Here is a 14,591-nt window from a genome sequence, read left to right as displayed (position 1 = left end):
ACAACGAGACGATCTTATCTCACACCCTGATATAGATTATCATGGACGCCTTCAGCTCAACACCAATAATCTAATCCAGCACCACCAAGATGATCTTCTCCTTAACAAGATGTCTTACCAACATATCCATATGAATACTCCATAACGACATATCTTCCAACATCGATAAGTATCCCATAAACACCATAATGATGTAATCCTTCCACCATTATGTCTCTCACATAACCACCTCAATAGGTGGGATGAATCCCTCACATCTCTACGAGATTTACATTGAGGATTGCATGACTAAAACACTTATCCTAGACCTCCTTATATATGAGTCACAAACTTGGTTCACAAGTATTAGCCTCCTTGGTTTAGGAAACCAACTCATAATAGGAAACCATGGTCCATTAGGCAACCCATATTATATATGGAAGTTGAACCAATTTAGGAAACCCACCGTTTCCTTACAATTCTCCACCTCGGATCATGCATTCATGCATGAGACGATCAACTGTTATCCCTCTATCTTCTGAACATGGATTGCACCATCACTGGTTGCCTACATATCCTCAATAGGAATCAAACCGAAATGTAGTTCATCCAAATTGTTCAATAGAACCTCCACCAGAAGAGAGCAAACCAAACTTGAACATCACCAACTCAGACTTAACAATCCAACCTATCGGTGATTGTACAAATCTCCACCACGGTGAAAAATCTGACCATCTCAATAACTATCATCATATGATCATCCGTTATGCAACATCTTGAGAAACACCTTACTCCTTTATGTTCACAACTCCACATTGATTGGCACCATTCTAGGTGTATTGCATGCCAACTCAATCAGACCATACACGATCGTTGTCCATATGCTACCAATCGAACTTAGTTACAGCCATTATGCGCCTTTGAGCCTTCGCTACCTCTTGAAACTTGCTCCACCATGAGCGCAGCTCCATCTCGGCCTGCCTTGCTCCACCTAAGTTAATGTTCCACTATTCTGAGCCACTAACTCCAAGTTGCGCACCACATCCGTTAGGGATGACATTCATAACTACTCGATAAGCAAATGAAACTACCACAGTAGCCTCCATGCGTCTGCCTAAGCATTACCTTAGCAGAACCATAGTCTTCATCTCCGTCTCTAAACTCCAGCCGAGTCAATTGCTTATTTAAACAACTGATCACATACTTGCTCCTTTCCAAGAGCATGTCCACCAAAGCGAGTTAACGAGATACTTTTTGTTAGTTTGTAACAAACCAACCTTTATGTTAGCTTCCAAGAAACTAACCATGTTGTATGTACCAAAGCATACTGAGCATGACCCTAACTGCGCATTAAATACAACCAATCCACGGATCATTGTCGCTGTGTGCCAATCTCGATCTCATCTTTATGAATCTTGCTTTACAAGCCTATCTCTGATTGGATCATGATTCTACGACCATATTTTCCCCAATTTAGTTTTACTCCTTTTAAAAAAGCTCATCATATCTTCAACCATTGCATACATACCAAACACGTGTCCAGCTTCACAGAGACTTCGACAGCTGACTCACCAATCTTCTTATGCACCACTTTAGCAACCTCAACGGGCTTTGACAACAATGTCCAAATTACGAGCTTTAACATAATTGTCAAGATAGTGTTTTATCAATTTCTTAAGCAAGCATGTAGTTTCGACTTCATGACAGTCAAACCACAACACAGTCGGACTCGGATAGAACTGTGACCATCGTCGAAGAATTTACTGTTACCCTTGTGACAATATATAATGTCACACATTCTCTCTTGTGCATATCCCTTTTCCAATCTTGATCCAAACGTACACCAATGTTCGAAATATGATAATCCGTCCTCACACAAAGACCCAATCACACCCAGCCATAATCTAAAACCTTTGGTAACTTCCTGAAGCTCCAAGTAATTCAAGACACTGTTGTTTTTATCTTTTCATGCTACTTAGAGAGAATAACTTGACGGAAACTATATCGTTGTTGAACCAAATTTCTCAATAGAAATATTTATCTTCATCTCTACAGGCTCTGTCCCTATTGAAATTAATTTCAATAACTGTAGTAGACGAGCAAACCCTCAAATATTATCATTGCTATAATGTTGCTCTCTCCAACAGAAAGTCTCACACAGATCATCGGGAAATCAAATAGCCAATGCATAATAAAAGGTTGATGGAAAAACACGCCAAAATTGTAGCCCACTCGAATTCATGCACCGTGTTTTCTCCAAGTAGTATGCGCTAGCTCCCGTAGCCACACCACCATACACATTGTGGTATTCTATCTTTATTCTTTAAACTCTTGAAGTGTCCAAGCGATACCTTTTTTAATTCCTCACAATGGGTCTTTACCAAAATAGGAACGTATCCGCAATACAATAGACCAACCTGTTTCTCACAACGGTCTTGCACTTCAACTAGCTCCGATCGACTTCAAATAGTGTATAACAAAAACAACTCTTCGATTGAACGTCATCGGAAAGAATCAAAATATCAAAAACTATCTAGCTTCTCCATCGGAAACAGTACGAGAGAAACTCCAGAAAACATTGTTCAACCCGACATAATGTCAAACTTCAACACAGATAAACGAACCCTAACAAACTGTGTCGGCAAACTGCTTCTTATACAATAATAAGAATCCATAGCTCCACCACAAACAATATCACATCTCATCCAATGATCCATGTCCTGCAACTTATTTGTAGGCACATGCTTCAAATACTAAGATTGAAAATCAAACTCTTCACTTCTAGAACATATCAAACCCTGTCCAACGAAAAATATTTCCAAAACGAAACCTACTACGAGATTTCCCCAAATCCTTATTGAAACTAACAACTAAGGAAGAACGAGTATGAATCCATGTTCACATTCTTAAACTTCAGGTTAAATACAAGCAACAACATAATCCAATTGATGACGATTGATAACCAAATTATTGTTTCCTTGGTTTGGAACAATAATGAGACTTTGACATGCTTATATTCCGTATTAGCATGTCAAACATACAAATCAATATTTGTATCCCAACTACATTATTCTTGCCTTCTTGTGTCTTTCCAAGCAAACACCGATTAATTGAAAACCAATCTACGCAGGTCTTTCAAACAGTTCTAAGAATAGTACGAAGTATAGGGAATAAATAAACTTACTTGAAGCCATGCATAGGGTTTACGCTCCAATAAGTATCAATATCAAATCTCCAATATAGAGCACCATAAACATCAAGACCATACATCTTGACCATATCGAATGTAGATCACCTGATATAATCTCATTCCTTAGAAGTACGCTTACTTTGCTTTATATCCAAAACTGATGAAATTAAATCCTACACATACTTGATAACATCAAACTCTGCATCTTCGGAAGCTGTAACATCAAATCCTCACATACTTGATGAAACCAAATCCTTCGTCTTCAAAATTTTCTTCCAACCAGAAAATCCAAAACTTTCTCTTCAAATCTTCTACGCAACCTATAGCTCTAATACCAATTTTTGGGGAAATTGGTATCTAACCTAATGCACTGATACCAATGGTTGGGGTTCAGAGCCATCTACGTTCTAATCTTGCGAAAACATATTAGCTAACAAGAAACACTTGATCTCTCGGATTGCTCCATGAACCTTACTATGATCTTGGATAAGAAGAAGAGAAAGAGAACCACATAGATGCAAGCCATAAACAAAGCAACAAGAAGTAAAGTACTCACTGATTTAACGTGGTTCAACAATATACACAATGTGTGTAATATTGTCTACATCCACCAAACGGCTACAACCTCTTTATTCATTATAGAATCACCACTGAGAATTACACAACTGATTGACTAAATCAATCCATCGACTCACCACAACGTGACCGAACATAAGAACTGTCACAAGCACCCTATAAGATCCAAAGTAACATCTTCACCCATAGGAGATAATGTTTACCACGTTATCTACCACAACGAGACGATCTTATCTGGACTCCCAGATATAGATTATCATGGACGCCTTCATCTCAACACCAATAATCTAATCCAGCACCACCAAGATGATCTTCTCCTCAACAAGATGTCTTACCAACATCTCCATGCGAATACTCCATAACGACATATCTTCCGACATCGATAAGTATCCCATAAACACCATAATGATGTACTCCTTCCACCATTAGGTCTCTCACATAACCACCTCAATAGGTGGGATGAATCCCTCACATCTCTACGAGATTTACATTGAGGATTGCATGACTAAAACACTTAGCCTAGACCTCCTTATATAGGAGTCACAAACTTGGTTCCCAAGTATTAGCCTCCTTGGTTTAGGAAACCATGGTCCATTAGGCAATCCATATTATATATGAAAGTTGACCCAATTTAGAAAACCCACCGTTTCCTTACACAGACCCAATTTAGAAAACCCACCATTTCCTTACACTCTGGTTGAGATTAATGACATGGATTCCATGATAATCCAAAAATGCGATGAACGAAAACCCTTTCGAGCGGTTGGTTTCTGGCAAACCATTTTATTCAAACTCCTTATGTCAAATCCGGATGTACTGTAAACTGAAAACTTTATTTGAAAGAGTCCAAACTGGTCGACTCAAATGAAGGATAACATGTGGGCGTCTTCCTTCGGCCGAGTACTGTAGGGCACGCCAACTAGTTGGATCCGTCGCCAAGACCGCAGCTCAACTCATTCTATATTGTAGGATAAACTAGGTACCAACTCTGCTCGTCTACGTCCAATCCTCTAATGATAATCACCCTCCCTATGACGACCCTACGCAGACACTAGTTTTCCAACAAAATATATTCAATAATAAGCTTATCGTTTCCTTTGTGCGTACGATTTAAATCCCATGCATTGATCATTTTACTTGTGTTTATCTAAGTTTGCTGTCCATTGATTGTGATAGTGCGCGGTCGATGGTGTTGAAAGTACTTAGAAACACATGAGAGTCAATTATGGCACTTATTAGTGGATCTTGCTAGAAAAATGTTGATAGAAGTCAATGATTTGGCTTTACATTATTAAGTCACACAACATGTGTCAACTTAGTCCATCAAATGTCACCGGACTTCAAAAAAGGTTCCTTGATTTTTAGAAAAACAATTCAACCGGTAATCATTGCAAATTAAAAAGGGTGAACCTAACTTCCGTGAGAAAGGAGTGATGCTACACTGACGCCGGATTCTATCGGGGCTAAATCCCGTGTGAGAGAACCTCTGGGACCTGCTGGAGTTAATAGGGGGTGGACATATGAGTCCTACTGAGATTTGTGGTGCAGGTGCGGTATATTTCACGGGATCTGATCCCCGGTAGACTAACCATTATTGGTGAGAAAGTGATCCACAACGGACATATTGTAAACCTAACAGCAAAGACCTAGACACCTAGTTGCTTAAGAGCGTCCACAGTGGTGCGAGTATAACCAAAGACCAAAGAGTAAAAAAAAAGATCAAATTTGGGTTTAGTCCGTCATGTGGCGTAGTGGGAAAAGAGTATATTTGGTCGCGCGTTGATAAACATTACGCCTGGGATCAGGCGTTGGTAAAGATAACGCCCGAGTGGGGTGTTGGTAAAGATAACGCGCGAGTGGGGCGTTGATATAATATACGCTTCAGAAACAAAAAAAAAAAAAAAAATGGGGCGGAGGTATAAAGCCCGCCCCATGGAAGTTTCATAAATTGTGAAAGTGGGGCATTAAGTATATGAACGCCCCATTTCGCGCGTTGTCTTTACCAACGCCCCATCGGGCGTACATTATATCAACGCACCGTTTCAGGCGTACATTATATCAACACTCCTTGTGTAGCGGACATTATATCAACGCCCGATGAATGGCGGAGATTATATCAACGCCCGATGTGTAGCGGAGATTATATCAACGCCCGACTATATTTGGATTTGGTCTTGATCGCAGACCAAATTTGGTCTGGATTTTACTCTATGATCAAATTTTGATCGATGGTCCGTCCCACTACGCCAGCCCACTCGACTGAAAATTTGGGTTTACTCGTCCATTGCAGTTGCTCTAAGAGATGTCAGACTATTTTCTATTACCTCCCGGCCCTCTCTCTCAAGAGTCCGAGATAACAAAGGAACACTAATTTCCATATACAAAGACAACAATGCCAATATATATTAGGTAGGTTGAAGAAAAATGATTCAGAGGATCTTTGGATACCACATCACACGAATTAAAGTCGAAAAATCAAAAATTAGCTCGGAAATCAAATATCATAACAACTTTTATTAGCAGAAAAAACTTTACTTCTGATATTTGAGAGGTAACTTTACTTCTGGTGGAAAAACAGAAACACTTTGATCGTCGAAGTGACTCATAGCACAAAGCAAATCCGGCTGATGTGAGAAAAAATGCACTAAAAAAATATGAAACTAAAATATGCATTCCACTTTGCCAAGACATGAAGTATTACGAAGTGCTGAACATGTGAAGTAGTAGTGATTATTGTTTTAGACTTTCGGTTTTGCTGGTAATTTAAGTGATGGATTATGCATCACTTTTTTTTAATGTTTTTTCATAGTTCTTCGATTCATATGAACCATCCATGGTTTTATCAAAATAATGACACTCAAGCCCTTTTCTTTTTGTCCATCAACACCTTTTCTTTTCTTTTTTCTTATGGTCCTTCGTTATTGTTTTCATTTCAATTTTTGAATCAATTCTGTACTGTAATAATATCCAGTTTGCAAAGAACAATTCTTGATCCTTTGGATACCCGTTCATCTTGTCTATCTCTAGTTGTACAAATAAAATAACAGAAAGTACTAGTAATTATGTTGTAACATATTTTTAGTACTATTTGGAACTACCACACTTTTAGACATCATGCTTTAAAAAGAAAAAAAGAAAATAATAAAACTATTTGGAACTACCACACTTTTAGGCAACCGTTGCCTATAGTCTTGAAAAATTTGAAGAGATAAACTTCCAATCTCTCTGTTATTCAAGTTGTCATCCGCTCTTTATTTTATTTTTTTATACATTCTGCTGGGTTAATTAAGGAGACCCAAAGCAAAAACAAAAATACCGAAAAAGAAAAGAAACAAGTTATATCTTTATTTTCGTCCTTTCTGATAAATCTCTTGTGCCTAATCAGCAGCAAGAGTCTCACGATAATCAGGGGAGAGCTCGTCATGTCTCACCTCGACCCAAGAACCGGCAAGATGAATCCATGCAAGCGAATCAACAACTCTATCAGTCTCTCCGTAGCAGTGAGTAACTTTCTAAGAGACAAAATTTTCCCTCAACACTTTTATTCTTCTCCAAATTTGGATAACATGCCATGGTGACTCTGGATTAAGATTTTTGAGCAAATTGTAAGCTTCCACAGAATCTATAACAATATGAACTATAAACAGATTTTTCCTTATAACCAAATTGAGATCCTGTTCAAATTCTCTAAGCTCATGAGCAAGAACAGAGATCGGATGAAATCCACCATAAGCTGCATCCAACACTTCAACAATATGATATCTAGCTACTTTCCCTAAACCACCAGAATGTTCTTTCTTTGAACCATATGCATTTATCATTACCTCATCGTCAGAGTGGGCTAATAAGGTGCAGGCAATAAATTTAGGAATAACAAAAATGCAATCAATGCCCCATCTCCTCATAAAACATATGCTATTCAAGTTATCCTCCTCATTCTGAATTTTCGCAGACATTCTAAATCTCACATCTTAAACCAAAAGTAAATTAACTTGATCTTGAGTGTTGGACTGTTGTCTGGAGATCCTATTATTTCTTTCTCTCCAAATTTGATAGACGAAACCATTGAGAACAAGCTTTTTATTTTTTATTTTATCACTGCCACACAATTTTGACCGTTGAAATTCTCAACACACCGAAACACTTCCTCATCCCAAATTAGCTACATTTTTGACAAAACCCATCTTCAACATAACTCAGTCTCAATATCATCACTACAGATAACATAAAAGGCATCTTGCGCAGTACCCAACTTCACCAGTTTAATTCTAGTCTTAAGTCTCTTATGCATAACCAACCAAGTGACAAAAGAGTGTCTAGGGATATGAATCTTAAACCAAACTAAAATTTCCCAGACAGGTTTAGAATTATGGAAAGAAATAGATATGTAAGTTGCTTTCATGGAAAACTGACCTAAAGTGTTAGCTTGCTGAATCAATTGATCGCTTTCTTGAACATAAAAATCAGCAACACAAATTTGGTTCACCTTGTCCTTCACATCATTTTCCATAAAAGAAGGAAAATTTCATTCACCATTAGAGATAAAGTCACAACAACATTAGTATCAGAAGCTCATATTGTTTCAAGAGTAGATGGCTCAATCCAGTCAATCTATCTGCCTTTATGATGCCAACAATCATTTAAAAATTTAGTATTAGCACTTGTAGATGGTGGATTTTCGACAAAGGCTAAAATCGTAAAATCATAATCTTACATATTCCTGATCCAGCAATCAGATGACTATTGAGGCTCATGTCTCTTATCGAAGCATGAAGGATCATGCCATAAGAGTCTCTGACTGAGTATACTTCTCTCAGAGCATACATGAATATGCAGTCTCTCAACTGAGGCAACGGCATATTTCATGAATACTGAGCAATTTTAGTAATCACTTTTATATAGAATCGAATGATTGGACCCTAGACAGCTTGCCTGCTAGTATAGAGCGATAACATCTTCAGGATGTAAAAATGTTTTCCCTGACTATATAAAAGACATGTGTATAGAATCTTAATGATTGGACGGCTCCTAGACAGTTTGCCTGCTAGTATAGAGCGACAACATCTTCAGGATGCAACAACGTTTTCCCTAACTATACGTAATAAATATGACGCTTCAACAACCTCATATCGCTCAACTCACAGATAATTAATGCTCCTAAACAACATGCCTGCTAGTATAGAGCCATCAATTAATTATCTATAATCCTTAAATTCATTAACTGAATATTTGGAAAATTTTTATGTTTTTCATAATATTTCATTACTTCAATTCATGGTTTTCCCAGCAGAATTCCATGGGTTAGTAATAAATATTCAATGAACGAGCATCTGAGCAGCTATCGAGTAAGCCCCGACCAAAATGGTGCAAGTGTACTCAGCAATAATGCACTAACGAGCATCTGAATGCACGAACGAGCATTCCAAAATACGAAGGAACGATGAACCTATGCAAAATAGGAAGAAAATAATAAATAATAAAATATTAATCAAGGCGCTAGGGGACTGGGCCCACCGGCCGGTCGGTCGTGCCGTGGCCAGTCCCACGCCCAATTTTATATTTTATCATATTTTATTATTTTCCTTGGTCTCATGAAAATCTCTTCATTTGAGCAAATATCCTTGGTTTCATGAAAAAACTCCTTGAATTCATGAAATTTCCCTCAAGTCATGAAAAATAATATAAAATTAGGAAAACTCATGGGACCGGGCCCTAGCCGGACGGTCATGCCCTAGCCGGTCCCACACGCCCCTTATTTTATTATTATTATTATTTATGTTTCCCTCATCTCATGGAAACTCCTTGATTTCAACAAATTCCTTGGTTTCAATAAACTCCTTGATTTTATGATATTTTCCTAAAATTATGATAAATATTATAAATTAGGAAAAGTGCCTTGGGACCGGGCTCTTTGGACAGCCGGCCATGCCTTGGCCATAGCCGGTCCCACACTTCATGATTCCTTCATTATTTTATTATTTATTCCTTCATCTCATGAAGTTTTCCCGATTTCAGCAAAAATCCCTGATTTCTTCATATTTTCTCAAAATGTTGCTCAAACACACACCAGAAAAGATCGAAACTCTCAGGACTGAGACACAGACATTATGGTGACACGGGCATGTCTCCTTGACTGACCAAGGCCGGCCTTAGAGCTTGCAACTAGCCAGTCCCATTGCATATGCAACACGTATGGGAAATTGGCGTCTTTCCGTTTGTATGTCTAGCTCCGAAGGTGAAGGTTGAAAAGTTATTCTTGGGATGAACACTATCTCACCAGCCTTTTCCCCTGTTATGATTTTAGCTTCAATCACATATCTTCCACACCTCGTGACCACCAGTCTAGTACCATTACACAGACCTTCTTTTGGTGTAAGATTTCTCAATAACATAACCGGACATCCAACTTTAATGTCTAGCTTAAATGGAGGTGATCCTGGTGGATTCAAAATGTTGAGAAATTCGGTTGTGAACCTTGAATCCCTTCCGTGGTCATCCCGAATCATCTTTTCAGCAGCAAGATATGTATAAGCCTCACCCTGCAAATTTCCTAATGCCTCCAGATTAATCTTATGGACATCTTCATTACGTGGAGATAAAATAATTCTCTCGGTTAAGTGTTCTGTTGACATTGGTCCATCCTTTCCCAGGAGCGGGTACACTGAAGATATCATCTCATGCATGTTTTGACATTTGTTGATTGTCGATGGTAGGTTAACAACTTCTTTAGGGTTCACCCCGATCTACCATATGAACGAAACAAAATTAAAATTATTACACCTACGATATGTATATTTTTACTTTGTATAAACGTTAAAAAGATATAATTGGTTTATTACCTCTAGTAAGAAGTTAGCAAATTCCAAATTTTCTGGTTGTTGTTCCAATCACATATTTTGGTTTAGTGTCAAGACATTAATATAATCCCAAAGAAATGAACTTCTTATAGATGCTCCAACAGTTTGTTCACGACCTGCGTTCGAGACCACCGGTAAAGTCTGTCGAAAATCTCCACCCAAAATAAATGTTACACCTCCAAAATGTCTGTCATCACTACAAATATCTCGTAGTAGACGGTCAACCGCCTCCATGCGAAATCTATGTTGCATTGAAACTTCATCCCATATGACCAATCTGACTTCTTTAAGTAGTTGGGCGTACTCGGAGTCCTTACTAATCCCAATATTACTATCTTCTTGGACATTAAATGGTATCTTAAAAGTTGAATGGGCTGTGCGACCTCCATCAAGAAGTAATGAAGCAATACCCGATGAACCAACAGTTAAAACTATGTTTCCATATCTACGACAACTTCTTGCTATTGTGTTGTACAAAAAAGTTTTTCCCGTACCCGCACTTCCATTCAGAAAAAACATTCGACCATCGCGGTTATTCACAGAATCCACTATTGTATTATACTCCGTCCGTTGTTCGACATTCAATCTCTCAATATCCATATTGAGCACAGATTCCCTTACTGCAAATTGAAGTTGTCGATGGTCCCAAATATATCTGTTACCCACTATTTGACCCCAATCATGTCTTGGTCGTGGCATTTACTTATAGTTCTCTAGTTTTTTTTCCAGATTGTCGAAGCAGTTGATCCAACAGGTATAATCCGTAATCCATAGCATGTTCATCAGTTGGATTTGGGATATTAAACATCGATCATAATCTATGTTGAAGATCATCACATATGTTCATTCCATATTTCGCCCATAAAAGCTCCGGTTTTGTTGGATTGCATTCTGATAGGATAATGCAGAACAGTTTCCTCAGCTGATTTCCAGTTTGCATAACCACCGCTTCTTGAAGGCATTTTTTCGATTCTCCATCATTTGCTAATATTCCCAGTGCAATGCATGCCTCTTTGAACGTATCATGGACCGTGCACGCTTCTCAATTAGTTACAGTCCTTAAACCGTCAAAAGACTGGGCACCTCTTACATTTGTGAGTAACATACGTAAGTAGTACAACTCACCAGCATTAGGGCTAACAAAATGCATTCTTCCAATTGAAAAACCTTGTTGTCTGATTTTCCACTCTTTAGTTTCTTTTTTCCATACAAAGTGCTGCGGGAACTCTTGATAAGTATAGGCCGGAGCTGTTGGATTTTTAGCATAATACTCAAAATAACCCATCAAAGCGGTCTTATGTTCCTGTGCTGTTTGTATAACAGAGCTCATTGATCGCTTTGAATTATACACAACTCGTTGCTTATTTGGTAGATGCACGGATAACCGTTGTACACTCGGATTCTCTTCATGTAACTGGTACTCCAATAAACTCCATACTGCCTCGGCTGGTCCAATGTACCTCGCATCAATGTACTGTTGAATCTCGTCATGTTCTCCCAATACCATCGTAGTTCGATCACCACCTTTGAAAATATATTTGTTAATATATTTAACCGCTCTTATGCCCGCACATATTTCCACATTGATGTGGCAATTGAACATTCTTGATAGATGTGGATTATAGGGAACAACATAAATATTATATGCCTTTTTGTTATTTCTGACCGTTACTTCTCTTCCATCCCGACGCCGACGATAACTTGGATACCCACCCTCATCCAAAGTTGTTGTGTCTGTGTAATTCTTTGGATATCCTTTGGTACATTTTCTTTTTGCCATACACGATGCACCCGGATCTCGATCTCCACATGGACCGTGAACCATACACTTGCTGACCGTGTCAAATAGTATGGGGTCATTTTTCTCATCCGGAAATTCAGCGGAAACAAATTTATCAACCATGTCTGACGTACGAATTTTTTCGGAATCTTTTAAAGATATAAGACAATGCATGTGCGGTAATCCTCGTTTCTGAAACTCGATGGTATAAACATGGGCAATAACTGTATCGAAAACCTTTTTTTCCTTTATTTCTTTCATCAGAGCTTTTTTTTTAAGCTCAAAAACGCGAGCCACCAGATCAGGACGATCAAGTGCAGTTTGACGTGGAAAAAGTGCATTTCTTATTTCCGGCCAAGTAGGATTAGCTGTCATTGTAAGAAAAATATCGGGATGGTGATGAAAACGTGTAATCGCCATTGAATCCTGATATATCTCATGCATATGCCTTCCGCTTCCAGTATGTGAATATGGTAAAATAAAAGGATTACATCTATCCCCCGGATTCAAATCATCATTTGTCATATCTGTGATGCAACTGTAACAATCCGAACGCAAAGTCGGTTGGTGGAATCTGAGCCATGCAAGTTTACTCTGTTCTGTAGCGGCCCATGCATCAACCAAAAATTCTTGAAATAGTTTTCCGGCTCTTAATATGGTGGAATATTCTGAACGACGTTCAAATATGCGGTAACTATAATAATCCATTTGAGATAATTTGGTATTCGTAAAGATATTCGCGGCCGCATCTCAGTGCCTTAATGTTGGTGACCATCCCAGCTCTCCAAAAGGAAAGAGCAAAACATAATGTAAAGGCAAGTATGCTGGATGACACTCCGAATTTTATTTTAGCCCGTTATTTTCTCTCAAATGCAATATAATATCTCGCGGCCCAGTCTGTTTATAAGTTTTTTCTGGTACGATAACCGCAATCTCTTCCTCTACCGGTAGATTATAACGTCTTACATCAGTTGATTTGTTGTACTGAAGGGAAACTCGGAAATTCGGGTCTGCATGACTCATTTGATCCAATATTGCATAGGCTTGGCGATACTTGGTATAGAAAACATTAAATTGGAGCATAATATCCTGAATTGTTTGAAGGACATCCACATTTAAATTAGGATTTCGTTCTCCACGAACAAACAATGCAAAAGCAGGATCGTAGATGTATAGTTGTGAGTAAACCGCATGTCTCTCATTCCCAGGCAGTGGCAGAATTCCTCCTGTCAAATGTCTTAGTTCCCCATGTATTGCAAAAGGTCTTGGACCTCTTCCTTTCAAAATTATTTCATCCAATTTGCATCCAAGGCTGGTATATGCGTTTGCTGCATTATACTCTTTGATATAATTACGGAAAGAAGTTGATCTCGCGTCATTGCCTTCAAATAATTCTCTTAAGGGTCTTGGAGTTTCACGCAGTAAAGGAAGCCGAACTTTTCCTTGAAGACAACACATACCAAATTTCGGGTTTATCAAAGATGAACTTGTTAGTTTTTCCGCCATCCAGTGCAATGCCCCGCAATGGCGACACTCAACATCCATTTGTCCCAGAAAGTGACGTATATTGGTGTGAAGAGTCGGGATCTGGTTCATGGTTGTATTTTGGGAATGTATGTCGTCTTCGCTGTAATCTACTTTATCACTATCATAATCAACATTTTCTTCTTCAACAGTAACTGAGGGCCTGCACATGCGTTACATTATGTAAAACAATATACCTATACTCATGCCCCCAGGTGAAAATTGTTAGAGAAGATTTAGATTCTTACATTGGAATGTTTTGAGATGAGAATGTGGTACTAACTAAAGGTGTCCGTTGTAAGGTCATGTCGGGCATAATATCACTTCTTCTAGGTAAAAATGTTGACTGCATATGAAATTTATAAGCATTTACGGACTTATTTGAAACCTAGAAATGTAGTTTCATGTAAGCTAAAAAAATTGAAGTCTTTTATGATCTACTACATATACCTATTCATATGCTTAAAAAATAAAAAAACTATACCTCTTCGTCAGAATCAGTATCATTCGGCGCATATGATCCTTCCTCCCTCTCTCTAATAATGATACTTCCAGGACGCATCCGTTTCGAATTATGATTCTAAATTTTCGACAATTTAATCAGGAGATGTAAAAAATGTAGCTTTCAATTTGAGAATAATTTCCACAGATTATGGTGCATGTACCCACCTCGACATAAATAGCT

General features: G+C 38.3%; 2 protein-coding genes across 2 annotated transcripts; both read right to left on the bottom strand.

Annotated features, from left to right (window-relative positions):
- Positions 1–9,894: 9,894 nt before the first annotated feature.
- LOC113306292 (ATP-dependent DNA helicase pif1-like) lies at positions 9,895–11,301 on the bottom strand. Its single transcript, XM_026555246.1, has 2 exons — positions 10,705–11,301; positions 9,895–10,488 (listed from the first exon to the last, which is right to left on the bottom strand). The coding sequence occupies exons 1-2, from the start codon at positions 11,299–11,301 to the stop codon at positions 9,895–9,897; spliced, it is 1,191 nt and encodes a 396-aa protein (XP_026411031.1).
- Positions 11,302–11,644: 343 nt separating this feature from the next.
- On the bottom strand, positions 11,645–13,090 carry LOC113306291. Its single transcript, XM_026555245.1, has one exon. The coding sequence runs from the start codon at positions 13,088–13,090 to the stop codon at positions 11,645–11,647; it is 1,446 nt and encodes a 481-aa protein (XP_026411030.1).
- Positions 13,091–14,591: the final 1,501 nt, after the last annotated feature.

This window comes from Papaver somniferum, chromosome 8, assembly GCF_003573695.1.
Source record: "Papaver somniferum cultivar HN1 chromosome 8, ASM357369v1, whole genome shotgun sequence".
Classification (NCBI taxonomy): Eukaryota; Viridiplantae; Streptophyta; class Magnoliopsida; order Ranunculales; family Papaveraceae; genus Papaver; species Papaver somniferum.
The sequence above is the reverse complement of the archived record's forward strand: the minus strand, read 5'-3'. Positions and strand labels throughout refer to the sequence as shown.

Bases quoted from the DNA above. Each gene is read 5' to 3' on its own strand.
- LOC113306291 (XM_026555245.1), bottom strand. From the start codon at position 13,090: ATGGATTATTATAGTTACCGCATATTTGAACGTCGTTCAGAATATTCC.
- LOC113306292 (XM_026555246.1), bottom strand. From the start codon at position 11,301: ATGCCACGACCAAGACATGATTGGGGTCAAATAGTGGGTAACAGATAT. The intron at 10,489-10,704 runs GTTGGAGCATCT...TTCATATGGTAG, and splicing joins ACGCAGGTCGTGAACAAACT to ATCGGGGTGAACCCTAAAGA.